This window comes from Monomorium pharaonis, chromosome 7, assembly GCF_013373865.1.
Source record: "Monomorium pharaonis isolate MP-MQ-018 chromosome 7, ASM1337386v2, whole genome shotgun sequence".
Lineage (NCBI taxonomy): Eukaryota > Metazoa > Arthropoda > Insecta > Hymenoptera > Formicidae > Monomorium > Monomorium pharaonis.
Window position 1 is genome coordinate 18,240,107 of NC_050473.1, and position 27,949 is coordinate 18,268,055.

A 27,949-nucleotide genomic window follows, 5' to 3' on the forward strand; every position below is an offset into this window, starting at 1 on the left:
TGCGATTTTTAAATTTCTTTTCCATAAAAATATGCATAATTCAATTATTAATGTACAGAATAATTTCGAATTGAATTTTGTTTTAACAAGTAGAATAAAATTTATATTTTACATATGAATATATCAGATTATTTTAGGCATATCGTTGCACAATGTAAATTTATTTTTTCATAATTTATGGAAGTTATTAACATATTTGCAATCGGGCATGCAAGTTTATCGTTTACAAATACTGATTACGTAATTCGTTTTACAAATGCAAGTTGTATTCGCCGCGTTCTTCCGCTCACGTTTAGGGTTACCTGTCGTACGACAAACTTTTCCAACGCGTTGATTGGCTGCAAGATAGAGAATTTTGGAGCACAATGATGCAGACTCCGAAAAATTGCGCATGTGCGAGAGATACTACATTCGCATTGTACCCAGCCATACCCAGCTGTGCCGGACTCCGGAGTAGAGGACTGATTTGACACATCTCTCTCGAAAAAAGAGCCTTCCTGGTCGCGTATTCCAATTTTCTTCGGCAGGACAATGGCGCTCAGTCCTGCAACAACATCGAAATTAAGGAACAGAGATTGCGCGAATAAAATCAGACACGGCGCGCCCAAGCTGCAGGATGTGCTACGAGAGGTTGGGAAGTCAATGTTTACCTAGCATTACTTTCAAAATTTTTCATAGCAAAAACAAGCATTTTTTAATAAATATTCTCGTGCGTGTAAAATATTTCGCGTGCTTGTTTTTTTTTCTTTGATCAAAGTTTAATACTCTTGATATCTTTAATTTTAATATTGTGACCTCCAAATAAACCTATAATAAAATATATTAGAAAATTATTGAAAGATTTACGAGAATGCAATGTCCATCGTGACATTTACATATAAGACTTCATCTCTTTTTTTTGGTCATATTGTTTTTGTTCTTTAGAGATGTCGCCAGAGAATGCGAGAGAAGCGGGGTCAGTTATTTAACAAACACAGATTCAGCTTGGAACCTAAATCGACACATGTGCAGGACACATTAGCAGAAATAGTACATCAAGAATTTAAGAATCTGACAATGACAAAGGGAACGTTCAAAGAGATTGACGAGCCTCTCACTCAGGAAGAGGCAATTGAATTAGAAAACGAAATTATTTATGAGCAAGGTTTGATCGGCATTAAAGTCTCAATTACATTTTTTAGTAAAATTCATTGATATATTGTAATTCATAATTATCGATAATTTGTGGTATATATTATATACTATATAACATAGATTTGATAGAAAGTAATATTGTTGCAGAACAATGGATATTCCAAGAATATGAGAAGCTTTTACAAGATGAAATTGAATACTTAGTGACATATGCCGACAACGAGAATAGAGAGGTGTTCTGTCCTATGTGCCAGAAAGCGATACTAACAGAGGAAAATAATTGTGTGAGTTGTCTAGTCTGCGGACTAAAATTGACAGGTCGTACCATACAGGAAGTGAGGCATTTAATTAACAAGAGTGTAAATACCCATGCGTTTAGTTGTGTCAAGACGCCGGTGTTCTTGATAATACCTGATAATTGTAATCTCAATTTGTATCTGACGTGCCATGATTGTTCCACTTTGGCACTAATCTGTTGATTACTTATTTGGTGGTCTTTAATTTTTCAAAATGAAAACAAAACTGCTGGATAATTAACATTTGTGTAAAAATATTAAATGCTATCAATATCCATGTCCAAAGATGGAGATAATAATTGTAAAGAAATGTAATTATAATTTGCATTATATAGAATAAGCTTTAATGCTAATTATAATTCTTCTGGCATTAGGCTTTCTTATAATGAAATATTTATAAACTTAATTTATGTATCTTTTTTTCAATTTATAAAAATCGAATAAAAATTAGTTACCAAGTTACATCAAACAATAAATATATTCATTATGACAACCTTTGATATTTCATTTTCAATGCAAACTACTTCAAAAAAACATTTTTCGAATGTTATAAAAGATTGTATAACATATTTGTATTTTAATTTTTTGCTTGTTTTAATTTTAATATAAATATTCAAACATTCTTAGTACAATTGTTTATAATAGAAGCAACGGTCACATGAGAAGGTGTAAAGAAAAAATGCACTAGTTTAGATCTCTTCATGTTGTTATAACATCTGAATAATAACATGGGAATTTTACGATTATATGATACATATTGTACAAAAAAAAACATCCCTTCGATGAGTTTACTTATATTATTTATCACTTATGCATTGTACATACACGATGTAAGTTGAGTGTGGGCATCTATATATTGTATATAAAAAAATATTCTTTATGCTCTAAAACAAAACAAATCAACAGAACGAAGTATCAATTGACAATAAAGTGTCAATTTGAAAAGAAATTCAACTTTTAAAGAATTATGTCTTCTCTTAACATCAGACTATATATACAATATTTTATATCAACATAACGTTACAATATGCAGAAGCCCTTTGTAGCTTAAGCTACGTTCGGTGTTCAAATCTTTTGCAAATGATTTGTACATTATCACATGAATTTTCATATTAAAGATCTCATTTTAATAATAGTGTGAACATGTAACTTACGAGCAACCCCCTTTTTATCGTCGTCACGCAATCATAAATTATATAAAGTATATACACAACTACACCACTCTTATTGGTGTAGTTGTGCAATATAATTTAATAGCAGCATAATTATCAAATGATTGATAAGTTACATTAAGAAAATGATTTGCATCTTTACTCTTTGAGTCACATTTCTCCAAAATGTATCTTTTTAACTCTTTATTTGTCTTTACAGTTCAGAACGCTTATGGCACTGGTTTTATTATTTTTTTAACACATTACTTATCTTTCATCGTCTACTTCCGCAAAAACTCTAAAGCTAAAAAAAATTTATTCACAGTATGACTTGTACTGTTTTAATAGCTACCTTATGATAATTTCTAATTATGATCACTTATGTAATAAGTTACGTAAAACATTTTTCAAGACAAAAGTGAAAATCTTAGAAACCTAATAATGTTTTTATCAAATTTTAAATTATATTCCTAATCGTATTTATTAAGCTGAAGAATATCCCTCAAAGCAGTGGAATAAATTTATCATATATATGTTTATTATGCGTAAAAATGATATAAATATATATATAGTAATTCTTCTTCATTGTATGTTTTATAAATTACTCTGTGAAGATATTAGAATTTTTTTTATCTTGTGTAAAATTTTACTTTAATGAAAGTATCACATAGAATTGGGTGAAATAAATGAGAAAAAGTACAGACATTTTTTTTATAAAAAAAATAATTATCTGCGAATAATTGTGCCATACCAATGATATATTGTACACCATCAATATACATACTGCAACATAACTATATAGTATGTATATATATTTTATTAATTCAAATCTATAAAAGTTTCTTATATAATTTGTCATTATTGATTTTACAACTTTAACGTGATATTGCAATAAAAAGAGGAATTGCACTTAATTTTTTCGTCTATCTTTCAGTTACTGATTAACCGAAATGTTTATGTTTTCTTTTTGTTTTGCATAGACTAACTTAAATTATTCGGTAACTATAATCCCTTACGTTCATATATATACCTAAATCTTTTTTTTATACAAACATGCTGTTGAATTCATGTACTCGATCACTGCATGGATCGTCGGCGTTCCGTTCGATTAACTGCCGCGAGCGCTTCTTCAGGAAGGCGGGTTGGGTCTGATAGAATATCAGTGGCAGTACATAGAGATTTTAGAGAATTCAAAACAGCTGAAAATAATATCTTGGTCAGTACAATTGTACATTTATTATTATATTGCTTGCGTTTCTTAATATATTATTTATAAATTGTATTTTTATTCTTAAAATTAAATTATATTTTTATTTTTGCATATTATTGTGTAGGAGCGTGTAGGAGCTGTGACATTAAAAAAAATATATTTAATAATTATTTAGAAAAATTGTAGTCTTTAGAGAGAGCTTAAGAATAATGATTTAAAGCGAATTATATGGATTCATTTTATATCATTAAAAGCAATGGGAATGTATGTGTTTTGGGAGTATCTTTTTGAACGTCTTCTTTACACAAACCTGGTCTGAGATCGACGAGCGAACAATGTTGATCAACCCACACTAATGTACTTCTGTATAAATCCTCGATACTTGCAGTCGAAACTGAAGTATTGAAGGATACCATCAGCGGTTCTAACAATATACTGAACTAATTATTACATTGAGGAAAATAATGTTTTAAAATCTAATATTTTAAAAATAATGTTTTGAATATTACGGTTTATGTGAGTATACTATACGCTGGAAAAACAAAAAAGGATACAATCCAGAATTTCCAGTTTTCTTGCGTGCGCACACGTACATATTCATCAAACATCTCTTTCATTTTACTGGTTCTGTGTCTAGAAACTGGAGCACCCGTTGCAGGGAGCATAGATTGACAATTACTGCAAGAATAACATTATTTAAAACATTTAAGACTACTCTATTTGTATATATATCTAATATATTTGTTTGTAAATATTATGCTAAATAGATACTTCTAATAACTATTATTTATAATATTTCCTTAATAAAATTTATTAGAATAATAATAAATTTATAAGTCTTTAAGTTATTTAAGCCTTGAATATACCTAATAGATGAATTAAGGCACTCGATTTGCTGTCTCAAGCTTTCCATTTCCTCCTTTAATTGATTTCTCTCTGCTTTAAGCTGCCGAATATAATCCGCTCCTTTCTGTAGCATCGCGGCTTTGCTCAGTTTTGCATTAGAATTCTGACTAAGATGCGGTATCAGACTGTGCAGTAAGTCGAATCCATTCTTGATATTATATCTGCGCTTTTGCTCCGCATGAATGTGGCCGACTCGCCTTTGCTCTTTATACTGTCCCCTTTCCGATTCATTCTTCATGTATCCACGAGTAGGTGATAAAGGACTGCCTATGCTCATTGGACTGTGTAGAGGGCTAAGACTTAAACCCTGAGGACTGTGTGCGTTAGAGCTGCTATCTTTTGGTGAACCTACTGGACTATTATGGGACTGATGCGTCTGATTGTTTGTATTTAAGAGAATCTGATGGGCTGTGGCTTGCATTGTCTGAAAGATATCAATCTGAAATTATTAATCCTGAACAAATTAACCCTTACAATACGATGTAAAAAGGAGTTCTTATTAACTTAATCATGGATATCTCGTGTCCAATTATTTTTTCATTTATTTAAAGTGGTTCAAAAAAATCTCTAAAAACATCTTCAAGTTTTCAGAACAAATGTTTGTACTTCTTTCTTTGGGGAAGGGGGGGGGGGATAAAAAAATAAAATGCACTATAATTACTTCTGAAATAAATTTCAAAATACTTTTGATCGAAAGCGATCTGACCTGTACCCATAATTCAATTTTAAAGTTTAAGATTATATATATTACGTATAAATTGATTGACATTTTTCTGACATACCTGTTGCTGTGGTTGTATACTAGAAGTCTGCTGTATACTAGAAGTCTGCATTGTCGGTACAGTCACTGACGTCGTGATGTGTTGCGCTGTTGTTACTTGCGTTACTTCTACAGCAAAGATAAATAATAAAGATACATAAGCGAGAATATCATTAAACTTTTGATTTATTTTCATGCACAAGATTCGACAATTATGTTTACTGCGTTATTATAACAAAAACATTGAAATAGGAATACAAAACAGGCAGTCGTTAATCAATAACGTAATAAAACATACGAATAATTGGCAAACGTACGATCAATTATATAAGAATAAATTTTTTTTAAATTATTATTATAAGATTTAAATTAAATTTAATATCGTAAAGACATGTTGTGCAAAGTAATTACGTTCAACGGAACATTTATAGTTTTACATTTGGATAAGATTACAATGAAAATACGTACTATTTGTGAGTAAATGTGCAAGTAAAACATTGTTATTTAGATTTAGGGCTGGATCGCTCACTGCAGATACTAGCGGTGGTGGATGTATCCTAGGCGCCATTAAAGAGGAGCTACTTCGTGATCTATTCCTCCCTTTTATTTGATACTAAAAAAAAATTATAATTTAATATTATAATTACTGAATTAATAATATAGTTGAAACTATATTTCGACCAATACACTTGAAATATTAATAATGTGAAACATCGTGTTCGAAGCACGTCGAGGAATGAGCGGAAAGGATAGCGGACGAACTAACGTTCGCGGACTTCTGGCTCTTTGCTTTATCATTATTTGAGAGACAAAATCTCCCTGACGATTATCAATAGGATTACAAGTCGTCATTTTAGTCGAGAGGACCTAAAAGCACTTGGCGTAATTGGCGGCTCAGAAGTTGTTTTGGCTCGCGGTGCCGATTTGCTTGCTATGCGAATCTGCGATTGCGATTGGTTCGCGATGATGTCGACTAAGAATGCTATACCGTCGCGCGTGCGAGTCTGTCGTCTGTAGAGGTTTTTCATTTATTTTCGTGTGTACAATGTGAGATTTGTTATCGGGCCTGAAAATCCGTTGAAAGTTAGCGTATTGTAGAGATTTTTAAAGCTTGCACCCTCGTACTAATAAAATACAGATGATTAAACACATTATTTAAAAAATTGAAGATTAGTGTATTTTTTTAACTGTCAGAATAAATTGCCGGTCTGTATTTCAATGTGAATACTGAATATGAGAACTGACCTTAGGTACGGCAAAAATCTCTTCTTTCTCCGTGTTAGACGTCGTCGGTTGAGGTAACAGCTTGGTTTGCAAAGTGGACGCGGTAAGATCCAAACCAGATGACCTGCATTGCAGCAATATCTGTGACTGTGATGATTGCTCCGTCGAAGGAACCGATACTACTTGTTGTGTGGGATGCGTCTGAAAAAATAAACATTAATTCCGTATACTCTGCCACAACAAGCGTTACTGTTAGTTTATTTACCTTGAAGGTGTTGGTGCTAAATTTACACGGTTGAGCATTAAGATTCTGTACGAGGTTCGGAAACTTATAGCACTGCTGCTGCGGCTGAACAATTTTGTAAGGTTTACTGGACATGGGCGAGGCTGTCGGTAAAGGTCTTATTGTTTGTTGATGCTGGGTCTGCAGCTGCGAATTGACTGCTGGCACATAATTATGCTGTACTGTCACCAAATTTGGCACGGCAGTGATTGCAGGCATCTGACTGGTGTTAACTGCCGATTGGTCGTTCAACGTCGTAATTTGCACGGATTGCGGTTGATTTTGCACCGGTGTCAATCGTATTGCCTGAATCTCCATCGCGTAAGATTGTGCCTGCTGCGATTGGAAGCTCGAATTCTGTTGCTGCGCGGTTGCTTGATACATATTCTGTTGTTGCTGCTGCTGCTGTATCAAGTGACTGTTTCTCGGCGATGTCGCTCTGCTACTTCTAGTCTTTTCTTGTATGGATTGATTTGACGTAGTGATGGACGCCTCAAAGTTCGGCTGAAGAGTGTAATCTTCACTCATAACTCTAAATGGAAAAGAGTAATATATCCATGAATTTAGATCCGGATATTCGGACCTCGGACTTTGTTCTTTATCTGCTTATCCGCGTAATCATTTCGTAATATACTCACATGTTATTCCTATAAACATTCGTTGCTTCAGGTTGATGCTGAGTATATATCTTGGCGGTATACTGGAGATTCTGCATGCTGGCCTCTTGCTCTTCCCGAGGCAGTTGCGAGGGTGGTTCTTCGTTTTTTATCGTCGGATCCTCGCCTATTTCATTTATTTGATTAACTGGGGTCATCAAGTCTAAATCTGAATAATTAGTATTTAGACTACTATTCCGGAACATATCGTCCTCTTCGGGTACGGGAGGCAATTTCGAGTTTAGGAATTCTTGAATCAAGATATAGAGCATGTGAGAAACATCGTACAAAAAACAATCTCATATAAGGTCAAATGTTACTATTGCATACCTTGCAACGGTTCTAGAGTGTCCATAAAATCGTCCAAATTCGGTTGCAAGGGGCCCAGACTAGGTTGAATAAAATCTGCTAAGCTGGCACCTCGCGCTGTCGAATCACATATTCATATTACATTATAATATTCATACTTTTACAAATAATGCAATTTTACTACTACAATCGTCAAATATAATAAGTTTAAGCTTTAAGGAATTTTTCAAATTCAGAAATACAAGCGGATATCTTGCAGATTAAACAATTTGAAAAAATTACCGATTTCTCTAGGATCTGGGAAGTATATTGGTTGATTCGAACTAATGGTTGAAAAAAGGGTATCGGTCATCAGTTCCATATAATCTTCGTCAACCATCATGCTTTCTCCGCCTGAAGCACCGCTCGCATTCCCGTATGCATTTCCCGTACCCGCACCGAAATTACCCGTGGTCCCACACACACCTCCCCAATCCAGCATATCCATTGATTCCATCTGAAAGAAGTCCATCTTGCATTCGTTTCACTTATTAAATAAATTTAAAAACCAACCAAATCTATCTTTGTTCAAGCAAATATAACGACAAAGAAGCGACAAGATCTAATTTATTTAAATTCATTAAACTATTTGTACTATTCTTTTATCTTTTAAACTAAACATTTCTTCAAATATTTTAATCTATATAACATATGTTTTCGTAAATGCCCATACCATCTCTGTACCATCTTTGTTCGTCCAGCCAAGAATCTTGTTTCGGTAGAACATACGCCATTTCTTGTATTCTGCTGTGACGGCCGCGAGCTTTCGTTTCCAGTATTTTCCCTCTAAGACCACCGCCTGATAAGAGATACGCCGTTGATTCACGCTCACTAAGCGCAATTCTCATTAGCGGACGTAAAAACATTTTACGACTTCACGAGCTTATACTCAGATCACTACTTCAAATATACGATGTTGTGCGTATGCAATCCGCTAGCGACACTTCGAAGAATTATAGACCGCTACGAATTATCTAATCAAACGAGCTGTCGCCAATTGCGATAAAGATATACTTTATAATTGCGTAATTGGGCAAAACCGAATAGTACAATAACGAACCATTGCTATTCAATAAGTATTCATATCGACGTCTAGTGCCTGATTTGTTGCTGATATCAAGATCGAATGGGTATTAAAGGAAATTATAACGATCAATTCACTAATCTTTTGCAACTCTTCTACGGAGTTTATTAAATTTACGTTTCATAAAAGTCAAGATATATCGTTTAAGTTTTAAGTTAGATGTGGCGGACATACCTCGGGCTTGTTGTGAGTATCGACATCAAGTGGTGATGCAAACTGGCACACTAGTGTGTTCTGCTTCAATATAACTAAAAAAGAAAAGATTATTCTCCGATAAGGCTAATGCTACGAATAAAGATAATGAATTAGCAACAATAAATTTCACAATTCTCCGAAAAATGTAATAAAGCCAATTGCATTTAATAAATTAAATACGCCAAGATTTTCTCCGATATGTGCTTTGTTTTCTTAAAACTTCTTGAGAAAAGTTATCTATAAAAATTGCAAATACTTTAATTTAAATTAATATAATAAAAGAGACAAACAATTTTATATTTTTCAAAAAATTTCGAGTTAATAATTCGAAGCTCCGCGTTTCCGCAAATTGGTAATTATTAGACGATAAATCGCATTTATTTCAATTGTCGTATTTCATTTTATGTTTATACTAATTATCAACATGTCGTATGATAAGTCAAAGTTAAAAAAAAGCACTGTCTTACTTAATCAACAATAAATATACCGATTAAAAAAAACAGCTACATTACATACAGCTAATTACAATTTAAACAATTGAACAAAATACGCACCAAAACTCAACTTGACTTATGTTGCCAAATTATTTTTTCTACATAGACTAAATTATTTATAATGTATAGTTTTATTTATAATTTTAAAGTAGTAAATTTTGTAAAAGACAAATAATATTATTTTTTTCTTCGACGGTTTAAAAATTATATCTTTATATCTTTCATTTTTTTTAATTAGTTTTTTTTGCGAACAAATTGAGCAAAAACATTAGAGCTCAATAATTGTGTATACACATACGTAAAATATACACCTCCTCGGTTCGCAATGATAAGTTGGATTCGCGCCAGGTAAGTACTATTGATGCGAATGTAGCAAGCGGCGATGGAGCTCTTTAAATAGACGAGTAATTACTTATCCGGCCATTCGACGAATAAGCAAGACAGCCGGTAGCTGTCTGAACTCGATAAGCAGCACTCTGCATATATCATGATAATCGAAGTATCAACAAAACAAAGCACGTTGAAATTGAGATATTTTGACCGAAAAAAAGATAGAAAAATAAGAACTTAAGTTAAAAAAAAATCGCTTAAAATATTTAAAAAATTTATTGAAATTATAATTTTTAATGTCAATTCTATATACTGTATTTAAAATGGATTTTATAATTATGTGGATTTTTTTATTCTTGTATTGGAAAATCACAATATTTAAACATAGAAACACTTTCGGTAACTAATAGAATCATTTTATTTAATATCAAGTGTTTTGATCGATAACAACGAGTGATGATAGATTAGAATCCAGTTCGCGAATGCGACGATACGGAGACGATAACGAAGCACACCTGAAGCTTATCAGTCAATTGTGTGACTCCGCATATTCCCAATAAAGCAAAGACAGATTCACGTAACGATAAATTACATTCGCATCGAAAGATATGCCCGAGAGTCCCTCTGTTTATTTTTAAAAATACATTGACTGACAAAATGTGCAATGTGTTTTATTTTTTTTTCGCTTACACTGCATGTGCCAGCATCTCCAAATCACGTTGTTCAGTCTGATCTTGTCCTTCCATCTCAGTCTGATGCCTTTGAAGCGATTCCACTTAGGCGATGTCAATTTCTGTCTGGAACAAATCCAAATGCCCATACGTCACCCACTGTAGTAATTAAAACTCAAATCCTATATAATCAACATGGACGATAAATGTCTATGTGTTCACGTATGAAGCTTATTATTATTTATCATAATTTTTTCGCTACAATATAAAATATAATAAACAAAAATTGTACACGGTATATCACGGGATAATTTCAATTTTATGTACAGGGTAGCGTGTAAATTGAGATACTTGAATATCTTGAAAGTATTTCAGAAAGAGATGTTTCAGAAAATTGTCTGAAGGAAAACGAATTATAATGATAAGATCAATTTTCGGAAAAAAAAATTTTTTTCTTCAAGAAAATCACATAAAGATTATTCTTACGTACGGTTTATAAATTATAATAATTTATAAAAGTAAAATATTACAGCTGTCTCTCTTCATGAGAGATGTGCTTAAAATATTGCTTACTGTAATTTTAGATTTAATACAATAATATTATCAATATTTTCTATACTTTGTATTGTTTGTAAGAAAAAAAGATACGAGTCAGTGAACTCCAATAAAAAAATTGACGGCATTAACGGATCGTGTCGACGATGTTTCTTGGAATATAATTCACTCAACGGGACGCACATGTTAATTCAGACTGCTGTTTTCAAAACATTTCAATCAGACGGATGCATCGCAGTAGTTTTGTATAGACGTATCCAGTAACTTTTTAATTCGTCGGTGTAGGCGAGTGTTTGTGATTTCGACAAACTTATCGGCGGGCTTATCGGCGAGAAACACGGTGCGCTTTGTTGCGAGCTTTCCAAGGCGCAGTTAGAGTGATTAGTGAATTTCCACGCGCGAGGGTTCAACAAACGGTGCAGCACGCTTGCACGCGTATTTCTTCCTGGCATTTGTGACTTGGCATAAAATGAAAGGCACACCTAAAGATTACTCTTTAGCGCTAACGGAATGCTGCCACTCGATCACATTTTTGCCGTAATGTATTATCATTATTATTATTATTACTGTCGCAATTCTCTCTTCTCTTTCATAATACAAATCTCTAATTTCTTTCTGAAATTATTCCGTAAGCCTAATTGCTCATATTTGCAATTTTCGATGATACTAAGTAGTTATGTATAATAAATAAATAAATAAATAAAATGTATAATTAGTATCGTAATATAAAAGAATTATAATTCATAGTCAAACCTTATATTTAAGGTCTCCTTAAGTTTATCTTTAGATGCTCTACGGATCATTTCATTGGCTACAAATTATCTAAAGATGAATTTAAGGAGGCCTTAAGTATAAGGCCTAACTATGAATACGGGCATAAATGTCTCTTCCATCGACAAATTACTTTTTCGGTAGAAAAATCTAAAATATACTTATTATTCAATTTAGCATTGTGAATCTTTTTACAGGAAGAGATGTCTATTTTGAATTTCTGACGCGCAACTATAAAATCCCGTCAGCGAGCTTTTCGTTATCGTCTTGGTTCGTCGATATATCGAAGAGTCAACAGAGAGAAAATATATCAGCAGTCGGAAGATTTCCACTTGCTCCTATCTTTGCGACGAACATGATGAGGGTTCTTCTCCTTGGCATTAGACCCTGGCCGGCCAAGTTCTTTCCGAGTTATTGCCATTTCGATTTTTATAATTTTCTAAGAGATTAGATAAGGTCATGGCTCGAAAGTGCGGCGGAGAAAAAAAATGATCGTGACGATTCTTGTATCATTTCCGTCCGAAATTCTTACGAGTCGGCTATCAACTCGGTTTGTATTCAGTAAAAATGGGGAACTGATAAATTAAAAAAAAAAATTACAAAAAATGTCCGCGAAAATATATGCCAGATTAATTCATCGCGCGGAATTAATGAAACTATATGAAATGCTATATAAAACAACTTCTAAATACGTTTCTTCCTGTTATATTTACAACAATAATTTTAGTCTGAAGAAAATATTATAATACTTACAACTAAAGCAAAGACTGAAGATTTACTTGTATATATTTTAGCGACTGTGATGTAATAGAAACACATAATGTGATGCAATAAAAAATATTTCACGGAAATAGAAATGTAGCACGAGTGAAAGCGATTAATTAACTTCTCCATAGATTATCGATAAATTATTCCATAGCTAAATGCTTACTTTGATACGCTTGTGTCAGCGATAAGTGTACAATTAACATTGTAACGTATTGAAACTTCTTTGCTCATTTTGTTATTAATTATTTTTATTTCCTCGGTTAGTATCATAGATGACAAAGTTGCAATATTGCATTATATCGATGTATTGATTTTAAGAGTGAGTTCAAGGCGGGGGCAGATTTATAGTGAAATGTTAACAATGTTGATGTGATAATTCTAGGAACTCTTTGAGCAGAGAAAAAAGGGATTAAAAAAGGGAAAGATTAAAATTAATGCTTAATCTAGCAACAATATAAAACGTACACGTCGTTCACATAAATAAATATCTTTATCATTTATTTATTGCTGATATTTATTCAGTCATATATTTGTTTAAATATTTAATATTATAATGAAGATTTTTTTGTGTTTCTTTTCGATGCTCTAATAATTTCATTTGCTCAAATTTTATTTGCCAGAAAATACGCGAGTCACAGTCTTTATTTGCAAATTCCACATTCTCGCAACATTAAAACTACATACGTAGCGCTACAGAATCTCATTATCAGATAATGAGTTATTTGCTCATTACGCCGCGCGTCGTTCGGTTGAGATCAACCATCGTGTAGTAGAGCTCCGATTATTATCGTATGTCGAGACACTTTAATGCTCGACTCTCTCAACGCTCTCAATGGTGCGGCAAAACAGATATCGCGTTTGTAGAAATACAACCTTGGCCAAAAGTATTAGACACCTTGCATTTTCGTAAATATTTTTAACCGTAGAAACTTGAACAGAAATCGAAATGTGAATTATCTTTTGTTTGAAGAACCCTTTGAGAAAATAAGTAATACAAATAAAAGAATTCTGAATAGATGAAACAATATAAGTGCCTAATATTTTTAATCAAGGCTGCATTTGTAAAAAAAAAAATACCAATAATAAATTATAAACTGCTACGCGCGGAATGAACAAAAGAAGGCTCGCGATAATGCGCCACGAATACCCTCGATACCGTTTTTATTTTAAGCACTTGTGGCTTAACAATTATCTGAATTATAAGAAGAGAGCAAAGATCGTGCTGAAATTCGTCTGTCTTTAATCCCTCGTTAAACAGCGCGTCCCAAAGACGCAATTTTTTTATAAATAAATCGATTTTACAACAAATTTTCAACTTTAATGATTAAATTTCTGAATTTATAAACTAAAATTCTCCGGAAAAATTAATATTTCGATAGTTATTAACAAAACAAGGATTCTCCAAAAGCTTAACAGTCCCAGAATAATCTCTTGAATCTCCGTAGATTAGTGTATCAAGATTAAAAAAAAAAAAGGTTCCTCGTTATGGAACGACACATATTTGGCTGGATTAGATCGCGCAAGGGCCGCCGCCGGTGTGCGGCTCCTCGGCTAGAAAAATTGAACGTTAAATAATCCCTCCGTGTATTATCATCGATCACTGTATAAATATGTACGGCGGGTGTGTGTCGTTGTTGGCTAGGAAACGGAAATAGACCGGCCACCGATTGGCTAGGTGGGCGAGCCTCCGTCCGTCTCTCCCGTGAGTCTTTTGACTCGCACGCGGATTCTCGATCTCGCGCGCACGCCTCTCTTTCTCTCTCTCGTTTGCTTGCTCTCGTGCGGAAGTATTACGTTGCTGACGCGTACACACGACGACGACGACGACGACGACGACGACGACGACGACGACGGCGGTACGCATTATACGAGCGTGTGCTGCACACGATGACGCAGTGGCCTTGGTCGATAAAAGACACACGCGCGGAGGAGAGAGAGAAAAAGAGGAGGCTCTTACGGTGTGTTAATTTCCAGCGCGTTTTCGCGATTTCGCGATTCGCCGTTCGAGACAAATGACGGGGACGATAGGGCGATCGAGATTGGCGTGATCCCCGATGGCTGAAACGTTTGCCGAGAGTTTGCTTAAAAGACCGAAGAGCAAGGTGTCATTTCGCGCTCGGCAACCTGATTACCCCTGAGAAAAGCTCGCGGACGGTTTCTGACCCAGAGACCGTCGATACATTGATTTTCGAGCGATCGTCATCATTTTTCAAGCGCGCCAAGATAACCGCGGTAGGAATATACCAGCGGACGGCAGCAGATTCGCTGACGTAAGGCGTAAAACGATAACACGCGAAGAAAGCAAACTTTCTCATTACTGCCACTCGTAAAATCTACGTTATTAGGTGAGGAATCCTACGGATTGTTTGCGGAGTCGTTTGTAGCCCGCCGTTATGCAACGGCGCTAATACACCAATGCACAACGATCGGTACTTTTATTTTTAAAACTTCCCCAAATTGCTGCACTTTAGCGTCGAATTACATATACTTCCGCGTTTTTTTTTTTTTTAATTTGAGTATATTATACGAAATATTATACGTACTTGAGTTTTCTGTTATTTAAAATTTTGTTTCGGTTATACATTTTGAATTATACAAAGTTTAGCAATAACATGGAATTTTGTTAATGTAGCCCCATAAATGTGTTGACGTTTCAACAGGTTTAATATTATTTATCAAAATTTTCTTATCGAAACAGTCAATAAGTCGATTGTAGTTCCATTCCTAATCTATTGTTTACATCTATTATGTTTTCAATACTGCAATTTATATACTGAAGAGAAAAAGTGTACATATATTTGCATAATTTACATATTTTACATAATATATAATTTTATAACATTGTTTTTTTCACAAAACCAATTTTTTAAAAATTGTTTCAATAGAGAAGCTACATTACCATTTTTGTTTCTTTTCGATTCACTGTACAGTGTTGCCACACTTTTATGAATAACATCTTAATTAATTGGATATTTTATAATTTTTTATTCAGCCTAAAATCGACTGAACAATATTGGCGAGTGGTTAAGTCTCGATTTAAAACATTGATTGTATTAATAATGTTGTTGTATAAAATGTATGGGAGGAGGATCATAATGTCACCTTCTTTCCTAGTAATAACTAAGCTCATTTTTCCTTTTACGATTAATATTTTATCAGAATGAGAATCAATTTCTCAAGTCCTCGATCAGACACACCAGATTATTCGATAAAAAAACCTTTCCACGATAACGACGCATATAAATTGTTCTGTAAAATAAACTAAGAAGTAAGTATAAGGTTTTACACATTTGCCGAGAGTGTGAAGTATTGAATACTCATTCCGTGTTATTATTGCAAATAATCTTTACTATCAACGATTAATTCAGTTGCATTTAACATAAATTATGCAACGTGAGACACAGGAACGGATATTAATGCGTGTTGATTTCAAAAGTCGAATTAACGACGTAAATATGGAATATCCCGATCATTCATATTTTCTTTTAAACACAGTCTGATGTCGCGATAAAGAACACAATCGGAAGTTCACGGATTAATTCTATTTAATGTTTTGCCAATGTAAGCCGGTCTGCTATATCGAGAATAGGAAGAAATAAGTGAAAAAACAATAATGTAAATAAATGCTACCAACAATATAGATATATAAATTTGTTTTTTTTCGTTATCGGAAGACTCAAGAGATAATTTATATTTTATATATATTATATATACACACACACAAATACTTTATTTAATAATTTTATATATTATATTAATTATATTAATATATAATTAAGTATAATTTTATAATAACCTTTAATTTTTCAGTATTTTCATATATTTTAAATTTCAACGTAATCTCCATAGATCCTGTATTAAGAGTTTTCGTTTTAAATTTAATAAATATGATGTTTGTTAAAATTGCAACAAAATATCTTTAGCATGCTTTATCGCAGTATGCAAACAATAGTTTTCTATACGACATAATACAGAGAGATTTAACAGCTTCAGTGTTATAACTTATAAAAAAAATATATAAACATAATCCGCGATTAAATGATCTTAATATAGAATGCTGCATCACGATTATTATTTCACTACGACTTTTCGTTTCTATTGGCGGTCTAGGATTGCTGACGTACAATGTGAACGTCAATTTGCAGTTATTGCAAATATGAATATTTTTCATGATAATCAATTGAGATACCAACTGATGTTCTGTGATAATTATTACGCAAAACAGATACGGTTTTGTTATTGTGATAAATGCTCCTTTTTAGTTATATAAATTTAACGGAATCCATTTTAATTCGGTACATACGGTTTTAAGTTTCGACGTGACAGGTACGCAGCAAAATTTGATCGATATCAAGATCTTCGAGCGATAATGGTAAGATTAGAAACTAATTGAAATTTCTACGTACCGGATTGAGTTTGCACGGTAGGACGTTCGCAAAAAGATATTATTCGAAAACCAATCGATGGTAGTGTAAGCCGATGTCATCGCGGATGCTCGAAGCACTCGAAAAGCACTCTAAATCACTTTCCTAACAGCATCTAACGTTATTGTGAATTTTGCACCGAAACAATAACGCCATCCTGAGAATTCCAACAGATACGTTGCAATCGGTAGCCATTACTGTGCAAACTGATCCTTAACCGCATCGTTTATTCTTTTTTCCGTAATACAACGCCCAGTTGTAACGAGTCTCGATTAGATCAACATCTAGTTATTCAAATACGTATTCAAACACGTAAGAGACTGCTGCGCTAGAAAATTACATATCTATAATAAAGCTGTTTTTAATATGGAAGAATTCTCTCTTGTCAGTTAGCTTGAATTTATCATTCAAAACGCGTGGTTAACAAAAAATAAAACAGATTCACTTGAAAGACGGTTAATAAAACTTATTTTTATGAATAGAATTTTCAGCTTGAAAAAAATAATAAATTAATATTAAATAACTTGTTCAAACGTACTGTAACATTTGAAAATTCAGAGATATCATCGTAAACGCTTCTTGATACACAAGGAGCATTTTTTTAACTTTGTCTCTCGTTTACTGTAGAAGTAGTTCTTATAAGAAAATGTATGTGTGTCACTGGTTTGACTTGCAGTATTGTTTTCATAGTTGCTTATACTGCGTCATTGCCGTTTAATTTCTATTCGATCATTCCGAATTGCGTTTGCATCGCGTTTGATATGCATCAAGAGGAAGAGTACGATTTCTTCGAGACCTTATCGCTGATAACGAAACCGGATCGATCGGGACGCGGTTCGCCTTCCAGGGTCGCCAAAGATATAATTAATTTAGCCCCTTGTTTATCAGAGCATCAAAGACAGAAGCCGATGGTGCGATACGTACACCGCGATATCGGCGTGGAATATACCGAGAAATTGATTGAAATTACAATGTATCAAATGTTACCGATACACCAATCGAACTGCATTATTGATGTTACCTTCAGATTATGATAGCTGCTCCCTTGACAATTCCTACTCGCGGCCTTATGTAATGTCAAGCTGCGTGTCAGAGAGATGTTATGATAAAAAAATATAATAATATAATTTTTGTCGTGTAAAAAAGACGCGGAAATTTGAATTGTATATTACTTCCAAAATAATGTAGATATTTCCTCTCGTGTAATTCTATTATAAAAAAAAAAGAATTATATAAAACACAACGTAAAAAAGAAATATGGCACGCAATCTTTTCAATAAATTTTTTTATGGCGTTAAACGTTATTCCTTATTATTTGCTAGTAACAACTTCCTTATTATTTGCTAGCTTTAACAAATCGTATTTGGTTAAAAAAAAAGTTAAAAAAATTATAAAGATCGCTCGGCACGGCTTTAATTTATTTGCAAGTTAATTGAGTTGATTCGAAATTATTTCCAAAGTTGTCAAAAACAATCGCCGTTCGTGGCCGCAAACGTGACTGAATACCGTTAAAACTGCACGTGCGACTATAATAGCTCTTCCTTGCGAACGTGCCGCAATGAATCAGCTGTAACGTCACCGAATACGTCGGCACACGACAGGAACACATTCGCATGACTACTGATTTATTTGTTTGCATTGAATTTTTCAGCCCGTAGAATTTCTCACGACGTTAATTATTTCCTGCGCTTTGTAAAAAAAAATTGTCATAAATAAGAACGTTCGTGAAAAAACATTGCAAAAATAAAACTCTCTAAATGACAATCCGTGTTCTATCACCGAATGATTTGCAGTGATGGGCTTATAACTGTGATAATAAGTGAGCATTCACTTATCTCTTAGTGATTTCGACTACAATGTTAGTGCGTTATCGCTGAAAGATCATATTTATTTCACAGATTAACAAGTTGTAAGTCTACCACCGAGAATCAGTGTATCTCCATCTGATTTTACTGATTTTTCACTAATTGCACTTCAGAGATAAATCTATGCGACATAAAAAAGAAGAAAAGATCTCTATTTCCACCTAGTTCCATAAATATGACTGTTAATTGAGTTAATTTTCGTTTCTTCCCCTCCTCCCACTCCTTTGTTTGATCTCTAAAACAAGCTGGGCGTCAGCGGGGATCGCAATTAAACCTGGATTAACTTTAACTGACGTGTTTACGGCAACGGGAAACAATCCCGGCGTGACGTCGTCCTCGTCACGAGGAAAACGGAAATTGTCGGCAGAAGCCCATGCGGCGACGCTCGTCGTTCGCGCGCGCGAGACTTCGGCGAGGCCGTGCTTAATTGCGGTGTTGTCGTTTGGTTCTACGGCCTCTCTTTCATTAATTCAATTGTCTTTTATCAGCGGGAATGCTACCGGCCAGCCCAGACCGGGTAGCATTTGTCCGGTTGCCGAGCGTTGTGCGCGTCTCTCTCTCTTTTTGTTTTCAGAACACGCTTCTTCTCTTCCATCGCAATTACGTTCGCGAATATGAGTTTCATATTGATTTTAGCTTTCCGTCGCGCTATTTATACCCAAAACAGACGTGACGTTTTGGAAAGAGTGAGGGAAAGCGAGGAGTGTCGAAAGTGAAATTGAAACAGATGCATCTTTTGCACACACGATAATCAAATTGACGATTATCGAATCAAACGTTGGATTAAAAAATTGTCTTCGAAGTGAACAATAAATCTGTACCTCTTGTTAGAAAAGAAACGGAAGAGTGTCTATCAGTTTCAATTCTGTTCGTTGCACGGTTTAACATTTGTGATATCACGTTATTTATAATATTTCAATTATATTGTAAAGTCATGCACAAAATATTTTAAATAAATTAATTTTATAGTTCGTTTAATTCGTGTTTACTTTATATTATTAATAGAAAGTGTTATAAATATAAATGATTAGAAATACCTTAATTCTATTAATCAATTTTCTTAAAATAAACTTCTAAGTTTCAGTAAAAAAATCTTTAAATAGATACTAAATAATCTAATACATAATTTAATTTGGAATTTTTTTTTCTCTTTACAAGATAAATAAGGAGAAACCATGTGAAACAATTCTCGCGGGGCATACACTGCCGATGTAAAAAAAAAAAAAAAAGTTAAACGGTTCAGAAGTAAAAATAGCGCGATTATGAATCGATCGCCAATTAGCTCTCTAATTCACTATTGCACTCATTGCCGCGGCTTTATTTGGCCGACACCTGCGGACGTTGCCGGAGAAAAGGAGGAACTCACCTGTAGGCGAGGGACATGCACTGGAAGAGCTTGTTCAATGACGTCTCGATGCTCAGCTGCTGCGAGGTGATCTTGTTGTTCCACGAACTCGTGAACCTGTCCTGGAAGAAATTCGGCGGGACGGTGATCGAGAACTTGGCGATCGACTCCTCCTGGTCCGGCACCGGCACGGCGAGGTCGTCCTCGTCGTCCTGCGCCTCGGCCTCGAAGTCCGACACCATGAAGTGGCCCGAGTGTATCGCCTCCCGCGAGTCCCGTCCGCCGTTCTTCTCCCGCTTGTTGTTATCGCCGCCGGCGTGATGATAACCGCCCTGGCTCGTCATCGTCGACGGTTTTCGGTATATCAGTTCCGCCTGCATCTCGGCATGCGATCCCCTGTGGACACGAACGAAATTCCCCATCGGTATACACGCGCGTGAATCTCATCTCGTTGAGAGTAAAGTCTAATTTAACGTCCTTGATCTGTTCAAAAAATGGAGACTGAGAAATACGAACGCGGAAGGCTTTTCATTGTCGTTTCATATTTAATTGTGATATAATATTTTGCGACAGTACACAATCCGACAATATGAAATGTTTTTCCAAATTACTTAAGCCACGTATTTGTATCTAAATTATATATAAAATATAATAAATAAACAACACCGATGATAACAACACATCAATTTAAAAAGTCTGTAATAATATAAAATATAATTTAAAAATTATAATATTTTAACCAAATTTTTTGATCGATTTTTATCGACATAATTTTGAGAAAGAGAGAGATGTGCCTTGTTGTAATAAGATAGAATTAAATGGCTTTGCTTTATTAGTTAATCAAGCAATCAAAAATCTTCCTAGTTTACCGACACTGTAAATAATTGTTGTCATAGATTCAAAAATTTCAAAGAATTTTACTCTATGCTTCACGGTTCAAAATAGGATCGAAATGGTATATGTATAGCAGGATTAGACGACCTCGTTTCAAGAAATTGCGCATAGCAAAGTCTGGATGATAGAAGAAAGGCTCGACAGACACAACAAGTCCCAGTTATCGAGCCTCCGATAAATCAACTCAACACACCCCATTTTTTAAATATATCATATTCAAGAGAGCAAAATAGAAAGAGAGAGAGAGAGAGAGAGAGAGAGAGAGAGAGAGAGAGAGAGAGAGAGTGTGTGTGTGTGTGTGTGTGTGTGTGTGTGTGTTGCGTACAGGCTATAAAACTTTAACACAACTTGACGCACTATCTCTATCAATATTATAGAATCGATAACAAGCCTAGATATTTTCATAGAGGAATGGTATCTAACAACGTTTTATACTGATAATATTTCGATAATAACTACGCAACAAGACTTAAGCGTTTTTAGACATCACATGAACATATAAATTAGAAATATTATAAGTATAATATAGATATGTATGCTCTATTGGTGATCAAACTCGCATTATAAAAAAGATAAAAAAAAAAAATCAATGAAAATCTCTAATTTTCAAAGATGAAAAATAAACTCTCGTAAAATTTCGACTTCTCTCAATTTTTTCCCGAAAGTAAACGCCTTCTTAACAAGCTTATTTCGTGGTAGCACGTGGCGGAAAGCGATCGGAAACTTTCTCGGTTGCCGAAAAAGCCAGTGTGTCCCTCATCTTTTAATTATAGTCGAATTTTCCCACAAACACGTGAGAATTCTCGGTGGCCACTGGCCAATGACTTCTCGGAGCTATATATAAGACTAAGCGCGACCGGGACAATTTTCATCGCGACGAATTCTAGATCAAACGTTGATGTAGCCTACCGATACAAACTTTTATGTGCGACTTATCTAAGAATTACCTTATCTCTCATTTTATCTCTCAACTCCCGTCCCTTTAGTTTAGAATAATTGAATTAAAAAGGAAAAAAAAAAACTTCTCTTTCTGAAGTGGAGTTCCTCTCCTCGACGATCTTTCACATTTTAAATAAAGGCCTGCGCTTTAATTCTCTGACGTAATATCTTTCAAGTGAATTAATTTCGAGTCCCTCTGTCGTCGTCCCGATTTATGATTACTTGATTACCTAAACGGGAATATGAAATTAAGGGAGAAGGTTGTTTGTAATACGTGTTAATTATACGCGTTAAATATGGATTAATAAGACAGTAGATGTTCTATTCTAATGAAATCCTTAATATTTCATATCTACTTTAAGCGGCAGATAATCCCTACGTCTAAATATTATACGCGATTTATTTGATTCACACACAAAACGTTTATTATTTGAGATTACACCTTGTTTTTAATTATTAAATTGTTACTGGACTTTGCGTGAATATGAAAAAAACAGTCGTCAATAAAATATACATTACTATTAATTTTGATATGGTTACACTGAGAAAAAATGTTAACTTGACAAAATTGTTTCAACCAAATTAAATCTCTTCAGTCCAGCTATTTATGTATTAAACTAAAATACTTAAACTTAAATTCAAGTATTTATATATAAAATATTTAAATTAAATAAATTTAATTCAGTTGCAAGATATAGTCAAATTAACAATTTTTTTTTCTCAGTGTAATGATACATATTAGCGATACCTATCAATCTAACTAACATAGTTCTTTACAGATCTTAGATTTCCATTTTCCTTTCATTTTGTCAATCATAAAATATAGCTAGCTATCAACGACTGCATTATTACAATTCAATTTTAATAATACAATTGTTGTTATTATTACTAATCTTACTGATGTTGCTTTTATCGTTCCCGAGATTCCTAAATCTCTTCTCTAGAGCATTTCGAATTTATCATCAGTTTATCATATAGCATATATAGATAGCACGCTATGAATAGAAGGAGTGCGGCAATCAGAAGAAACCGTGTAACTTCGGAGGGACTAAGCTGCGTTCGCTCCGAAGACGTGAAATTTGGAAAGAGGTTGAAAGAGAGGAGAGGAAGTTAGTTGGCAAGAAGATGCCTAGAAGAGATAAGAAGGATAGGAAAGATAGGACTGGGGTGGAAAGAAGGAAGAAAGGACTTTGAGCATAGAGGGTGGAAAGTGAAAGGGTGGAAAGGAGATAGATGAGGAGGGAGGGGCTTTAAGGTTATTTTTAAGACAAATGCAGAAAGAAGAAAAGTGGGGGAGAATTTCGGGCGGCAAAAATTTCGGGCGAAGCCCCGATTCAACCCCCGTTAACGCGACCTATTAACACCGATTGTGAGTCACACGAGCTTTATTCAAGAATCAAGGCACAGTCTTACCCAAATACTGTTACCCTCCGATATCATTAAAGCGTCGTACTGTGTCCCAATTGGGATAGAAATCAATTGGATGTAAGAAGAAGAAGAAGAAGAAGAGAATCACCCATGGCATCGCCCGTTACAAACCGGTTTCCCGTTGGCACGAGTCCTTGTTCCCGCGTTCGTTAAATTCCAGCGACGGTATCTCGGAAGTAACATCTATTTCCGATTAAGAAATCGATTGATCGCACGCGTTAGGTCGCCTTGCTTTCCCCCCCTTCCCTTCGGCAAATACACTTGCGACAACTCGCGCGCGTAATTTTCCGGCGAGCGGATTCAGCGTTGTGGCATTAGAGAAATGTGACGGTGTTTTGCGAAATCGTGCGCGCAACCTCTGATACGTGGAAAACGATAATTTATGCGCGTGGCACGTAGATAGTTATGTGTCCCTTCGTATATCCGCGTTTCAGTAACATGGTCATTAAAGCAATTTCATTTTTTCACTAACAATGTCTTCTCGCAGAAATATCATTGCTTGAATCGTGGCGAAACTCTCTTAAAGAAGTTATTTCAATGACATGAAAACTCAAATAAATCTCAAATATCGTTTTCTACGTCCGATTTGAAGATGATTTTTTATTTTAATGAAAATGGAAATTTATCCCTTCAATTTTAACATTACATCTTTTCGTAAGTTTTAAAAACGAAAATGGTATTGAAAATGTAGAAAGTAACAGTAAAAGGCACGTGACGGTGGCGGTGAATTATTTTTGCAATCGAAAGGTGCATTTTAGTTTTCAATATTATTAAATATGTATATACGCAACCAAAAACATTGTATGTGATTTCTCAAAGTATTCCTTAATCATCGCGATGAAGCAATTTTTCAACACTATTCCGTAACACGCCGGTACCTCTCGCTATCTGTAAAGTATTTAATGCCCTTTGACCCTCTCGAACCGGCTCTATCGCAAGGCGAAGTCAAATGCCTTATCCGTTCGTTCATTAACGCTCGTCGCGCGAGCGCGCGCGTTGCTTACTTATAGATTTCGGGATCTAAAAAAAAAAAAAGAGTAACGACCATCGTATCGTACAAGGCAAGGATCAGGGTTTTATAAGAATATCTTGTTTCAAACCAATCGCGCGGGTGATATCGATTTCCCAAGAGCGAAATGAGATTGATTAAGTTCGTCTACGGAAAAAAAAGAGAAAAATAAAATACGTAAATAATACAATTTTGATTTACGACTTAATGAAGATGTTGATGGCGTTTCTCCGTTTGATCTCAACGCTGTTATTTCCGACCTGGGTCGGCAAATTTTGTTACACGCGGCTCCAATTTAGAGATTCTACAGCTTTCACCACAACGGTTTATACTACGGTTCCGAAACCTCCTCTTTCAGGAAAATATTTTACTGAAAGGCCACAGTTCATGTTATTATAATATTATTTTGAGGAAAATTTTCCTCGGAGAGGATGTTTCGGAATCCGGGCCTAAATTAACAAAAAATCTCTCTCGGCGTGTTTAGCTGCACCGAGGAAAAAATGTTAATTTGACGAAATTTTTCGACTCGATTAAATTTTCTTTAGTTCAAGTATTTATTCATTTAAGTTAAACACGTAAATTATTTGAATCTTAAATCTTTATATGTATGACTGAAGTACATAAATATTTGAATTAAACCAATTAAGTTAAATCAAATCTTTATATATATAACTGCAGTACATAAATATTTGAATTGAACAAATTTAGTTAAGTTAAATCAAATCTTTATATGTATGACTGACGTACATAAATATTTGAATTAAACAAATTTAGTTAAGCTAAAAAGTTTAGTCAAATTAACAACTTATTTTTCTCAGTGCACATGTTTCAATTGTGCTATGATTGATGGATGCGCTTCAGAATGAAACCTGACTAAATAGTAATTAGCAGCACGCATGCACATACATTATTAATATACTTATAAAGATAAATAAGTGAACTACAGATAAGATAGAGATAGCGAATAATAATAATTCGACTTTGTGAATTCGCGCCAAAATCTAGCGATCTGTATAAACGAATAGAAATGTTTCTAATAAAATAATAAAATCATCTGTTAATTACACAACATTATGCAATTACGTTAGATTAATTTGATCTAATTGGTACATGGAGCACGGTATTTCTAACAAAGAATATATAGAACAATATGAGATTAAGATCGACTCTCTCAGCTCACGATATTATATAGAACGATGTCATTACGATTACATAATTTTAACCCATTCGCGCGGTTTATTAATTCCAACATTATCGATCCACGTTTCCCCTGTACATTCGTGCAGTTTCGAGACAATTGAATTTATTCGAGACTACCGTCCGTGTTGACGGACGCGCGGAATTCTAAATTCGACTTTTTAAACGATGTATGTTAAGAAGGAAAAAAGAAATATCGCGAAGACGTGGAACGACAATTTTGTAGAACTGTCTTCCTCGCTATTCTCCGCTTCGTCAGAAAACGCCAAGAAAACCTCTGATACTTCCACACATAATATTTACACACGGTTATATTTACGTCGAGAGCGAATACAGGAGTAGCGGCACCCTTAATAGCAAACACAGGCTCACGAATTCCTTATCTTCCATTGAGTGTGAGAGTCCTGAAGGATCATCGGGTCGAACGCGCGTTGTTTACAACGCGTTTGCCTCCCGGCGACATCACCTCGCGCCGGATACGCGTTTTATTACATTGTGTATCTTAAAGGAAAAAAAAAAGGGGGGGAACGACACGGGGAAAAGAGCAAATAAATAGATTTAACTATACTCGAAAGCCACGCGTGAGTCTGATAAAGGAAGAAAAAGGAAAAGAAACTATACAAGTCACCGACGCCAGTTTGGGCCTAGCGTCGAGTGTGCAAGGTGTATCGGACTTACGTACCGCCCTGAGATAAAACTATCACGGCGCAATGGAACGTCCGGCCGTTTCAACATCACTCCGCGTCTAGGGACAAGGAAGAGAAGGGGAGGGAAAAACAAAGGGCACAGCGCCACAAAAACGGTGTACACACGACTTTCCATTCGCTAATTTTTCACGTATAGCACGCTATACCCTCCCCTCGCCTTCCCCCCTATTTAGATTCTCTCTCTCTCTTTCTCCTTCTTTCTCGCTCCAGATGAAACGTTCGTTATTAAGCTCAGGCGCATCGCGGCTCTCCTTATCGCGGTCGCGTCATTCCGCTCATTGCGTCTCGATTTTTATCGCCGAGGCCTGGCCTCGCGTTTCATGGAAATCGCCCGCACGTTTCTACGTATGCTCGCCGTCACAACTGTTACTATTGCTGCTGCTGCTGCTGCTGCTGCTGTTCTTTCTCTCCTTCTTTCTCTCCGTCCCTCTCGCACCGCCCACGGATCAAATAACGCAGTTAAGCCTCCGCGAGTCGCTATCATTCCCGCGACGATCGAGAGGACGACGTCCCTCGCGCACCAGATGGTTGGTCCAAGCCGCGGGAGAACAATTCGCGCACGACGTATGTGCGCGCGAGCGCACCTCGCGATGAATTGCGCCAACGGAGCGCACACGTACACACACACCACACACACCCGCGCGCGCGCGCGCGGGACAAGTGTGTTGAGGACGAGCCTCCGTTGCACTCACCTTCTAGACCTATCGCCGCAACTCTCGTCACCGCTCCCCCGTGGCGGCCGACGCGGCACGGAGGCGCGCTCCGAAAATTATTCCTCCCCCGATCCCGTCGGCGAGGAGGTACACACGCTCGCTCCTTCTCTTTCTCTCTCTCTCTCTCTCTCTCTCTCTCTCTTTCTCGAGGGATACTCGGTGCGCGTACGGCGCACGTACACAACACACACGCACGCACACACGCGCGCCTCTCGCGTTTAAGTTGGGCCGCGAGGCACCGCCGCGCCCGGACGCCGCGGCCCGTACGCGTTACTGCACGGCACGCACTCGTAATCGTTCATAACGGCACGGCGACGCCATTTGCGCGCGAGTCCACCGCATTGCCCACAAGCGCCCGCGATACACGACTGGAGTACTCGACTGGCCGCCCGCGGTCGTCGCGGCCACGCGCGCCACTACGCACAGCTGACGGAGGAATGCGGCCGCGGCCGCCGACCAATGGCGACGCGCGCCGCGCTTTCCCCCCCACCCTTCCCTCCCCGCGCCATCCCGTACGCCGCCGCGGCAAGACGGCCTGCCGCCCGGCGCGCGGTTTTTTTGAAACCGTATGCGCGCCAGTACGAAACGAAGG

At 35.7% G+C, this 27,949-nt stretch overlaps 2 protein-coding genes and 1 long non-coding RNA gene across 7 annotated transcripts; 2 read left to right on the plus strand and 1 right to left on the minus strand.

The window, feature by feature from the left end:
- Positions 1 to 147: 147 nt before the first annotated feature.
- On the plus strand, positions 148 to 2,565 carry LOC105827789 (RPA-interacting protein). The gene is made up of 3 exons (XM_012665910.3): positions 148 to 630; positions 925 to 1,144; positions 1,282 to 2,565. Exons 1-3 carry the CDS (start codon positions 532 to 534, stop codon positions 1,611 to 1,613), a joined length of 651 nt encoding a protein of 216 aa, XP_012521364.1. The 5' UTR covers positions 148 to 531; the 3' UTR covers positions 1,614 to 2,565.
- Positions 2,123 to 27,787, minus strand: LOC105827786 (MLX-interacting protein). Of its 5 annotated transcripts, none has more exons than XM_028188711.2 (16): positions 27,337 to 27,787; positions 20,492 to 20,866; positions 10,762 to 10,868; positions 9,227 to 9,300; positions 8,642 to 8,767; positions 8,212 to 8,425; positions 7,951 to 8,046; positions 7,603 to 7,870; positions 6,947 to 7,496; positions 6,703 to 6,882; positions 5,926 to 6,070; positions 5,480 to 5,586; positions 4,658 to 5,121; positions 4,346 to 4,469; positions 4,102 to 4,231; positions 2,123 to 3,780 (listed from the first exon to the last, which is right to left on the minus strand). In XM_028188711.2, exons 2-16 carry the CDS (start codon positions 20,848 to 20,850, stop codon positions 3,659 to 3,661), a joined length of 3,066 nt encoding a protein of 1,021 aa, XP_028044512.1. In that variant the 5' UTR covers positions 20,851 to 20,866; positions 27,337 to 27,787; the 3' UTR covers positions 2,123 to 3,658. The 5 variants fall into 5 exon arrangements, with proteins under 5 accessions (XP_028044512.1, XP_028044513.1, XP_012521361.1 ...); XM_028188712.2 differs by lacking the exon at positions 27,337 to 27,787 and adding an exon at positions 27,015 to 27,322; XM_012665907.3 differs by lacking the exon at positions 27,337 to 27,787 and adding an exon at positions 26,982 to 27,322.
- On the plus strand, positions 10,875 to 16,053 carry LOC114253776. The gene is made up of 2 exons (XR_003625244.2): positions 10,875 to 11,834; positions 12,266 to 16,053. It is a non-coding gene; the product is annotated as an uncharacterized LOC114253776 (long non-coding RNA).
- Positions 27,788 to 27,949: the final 162 nt, after the last annotated feature.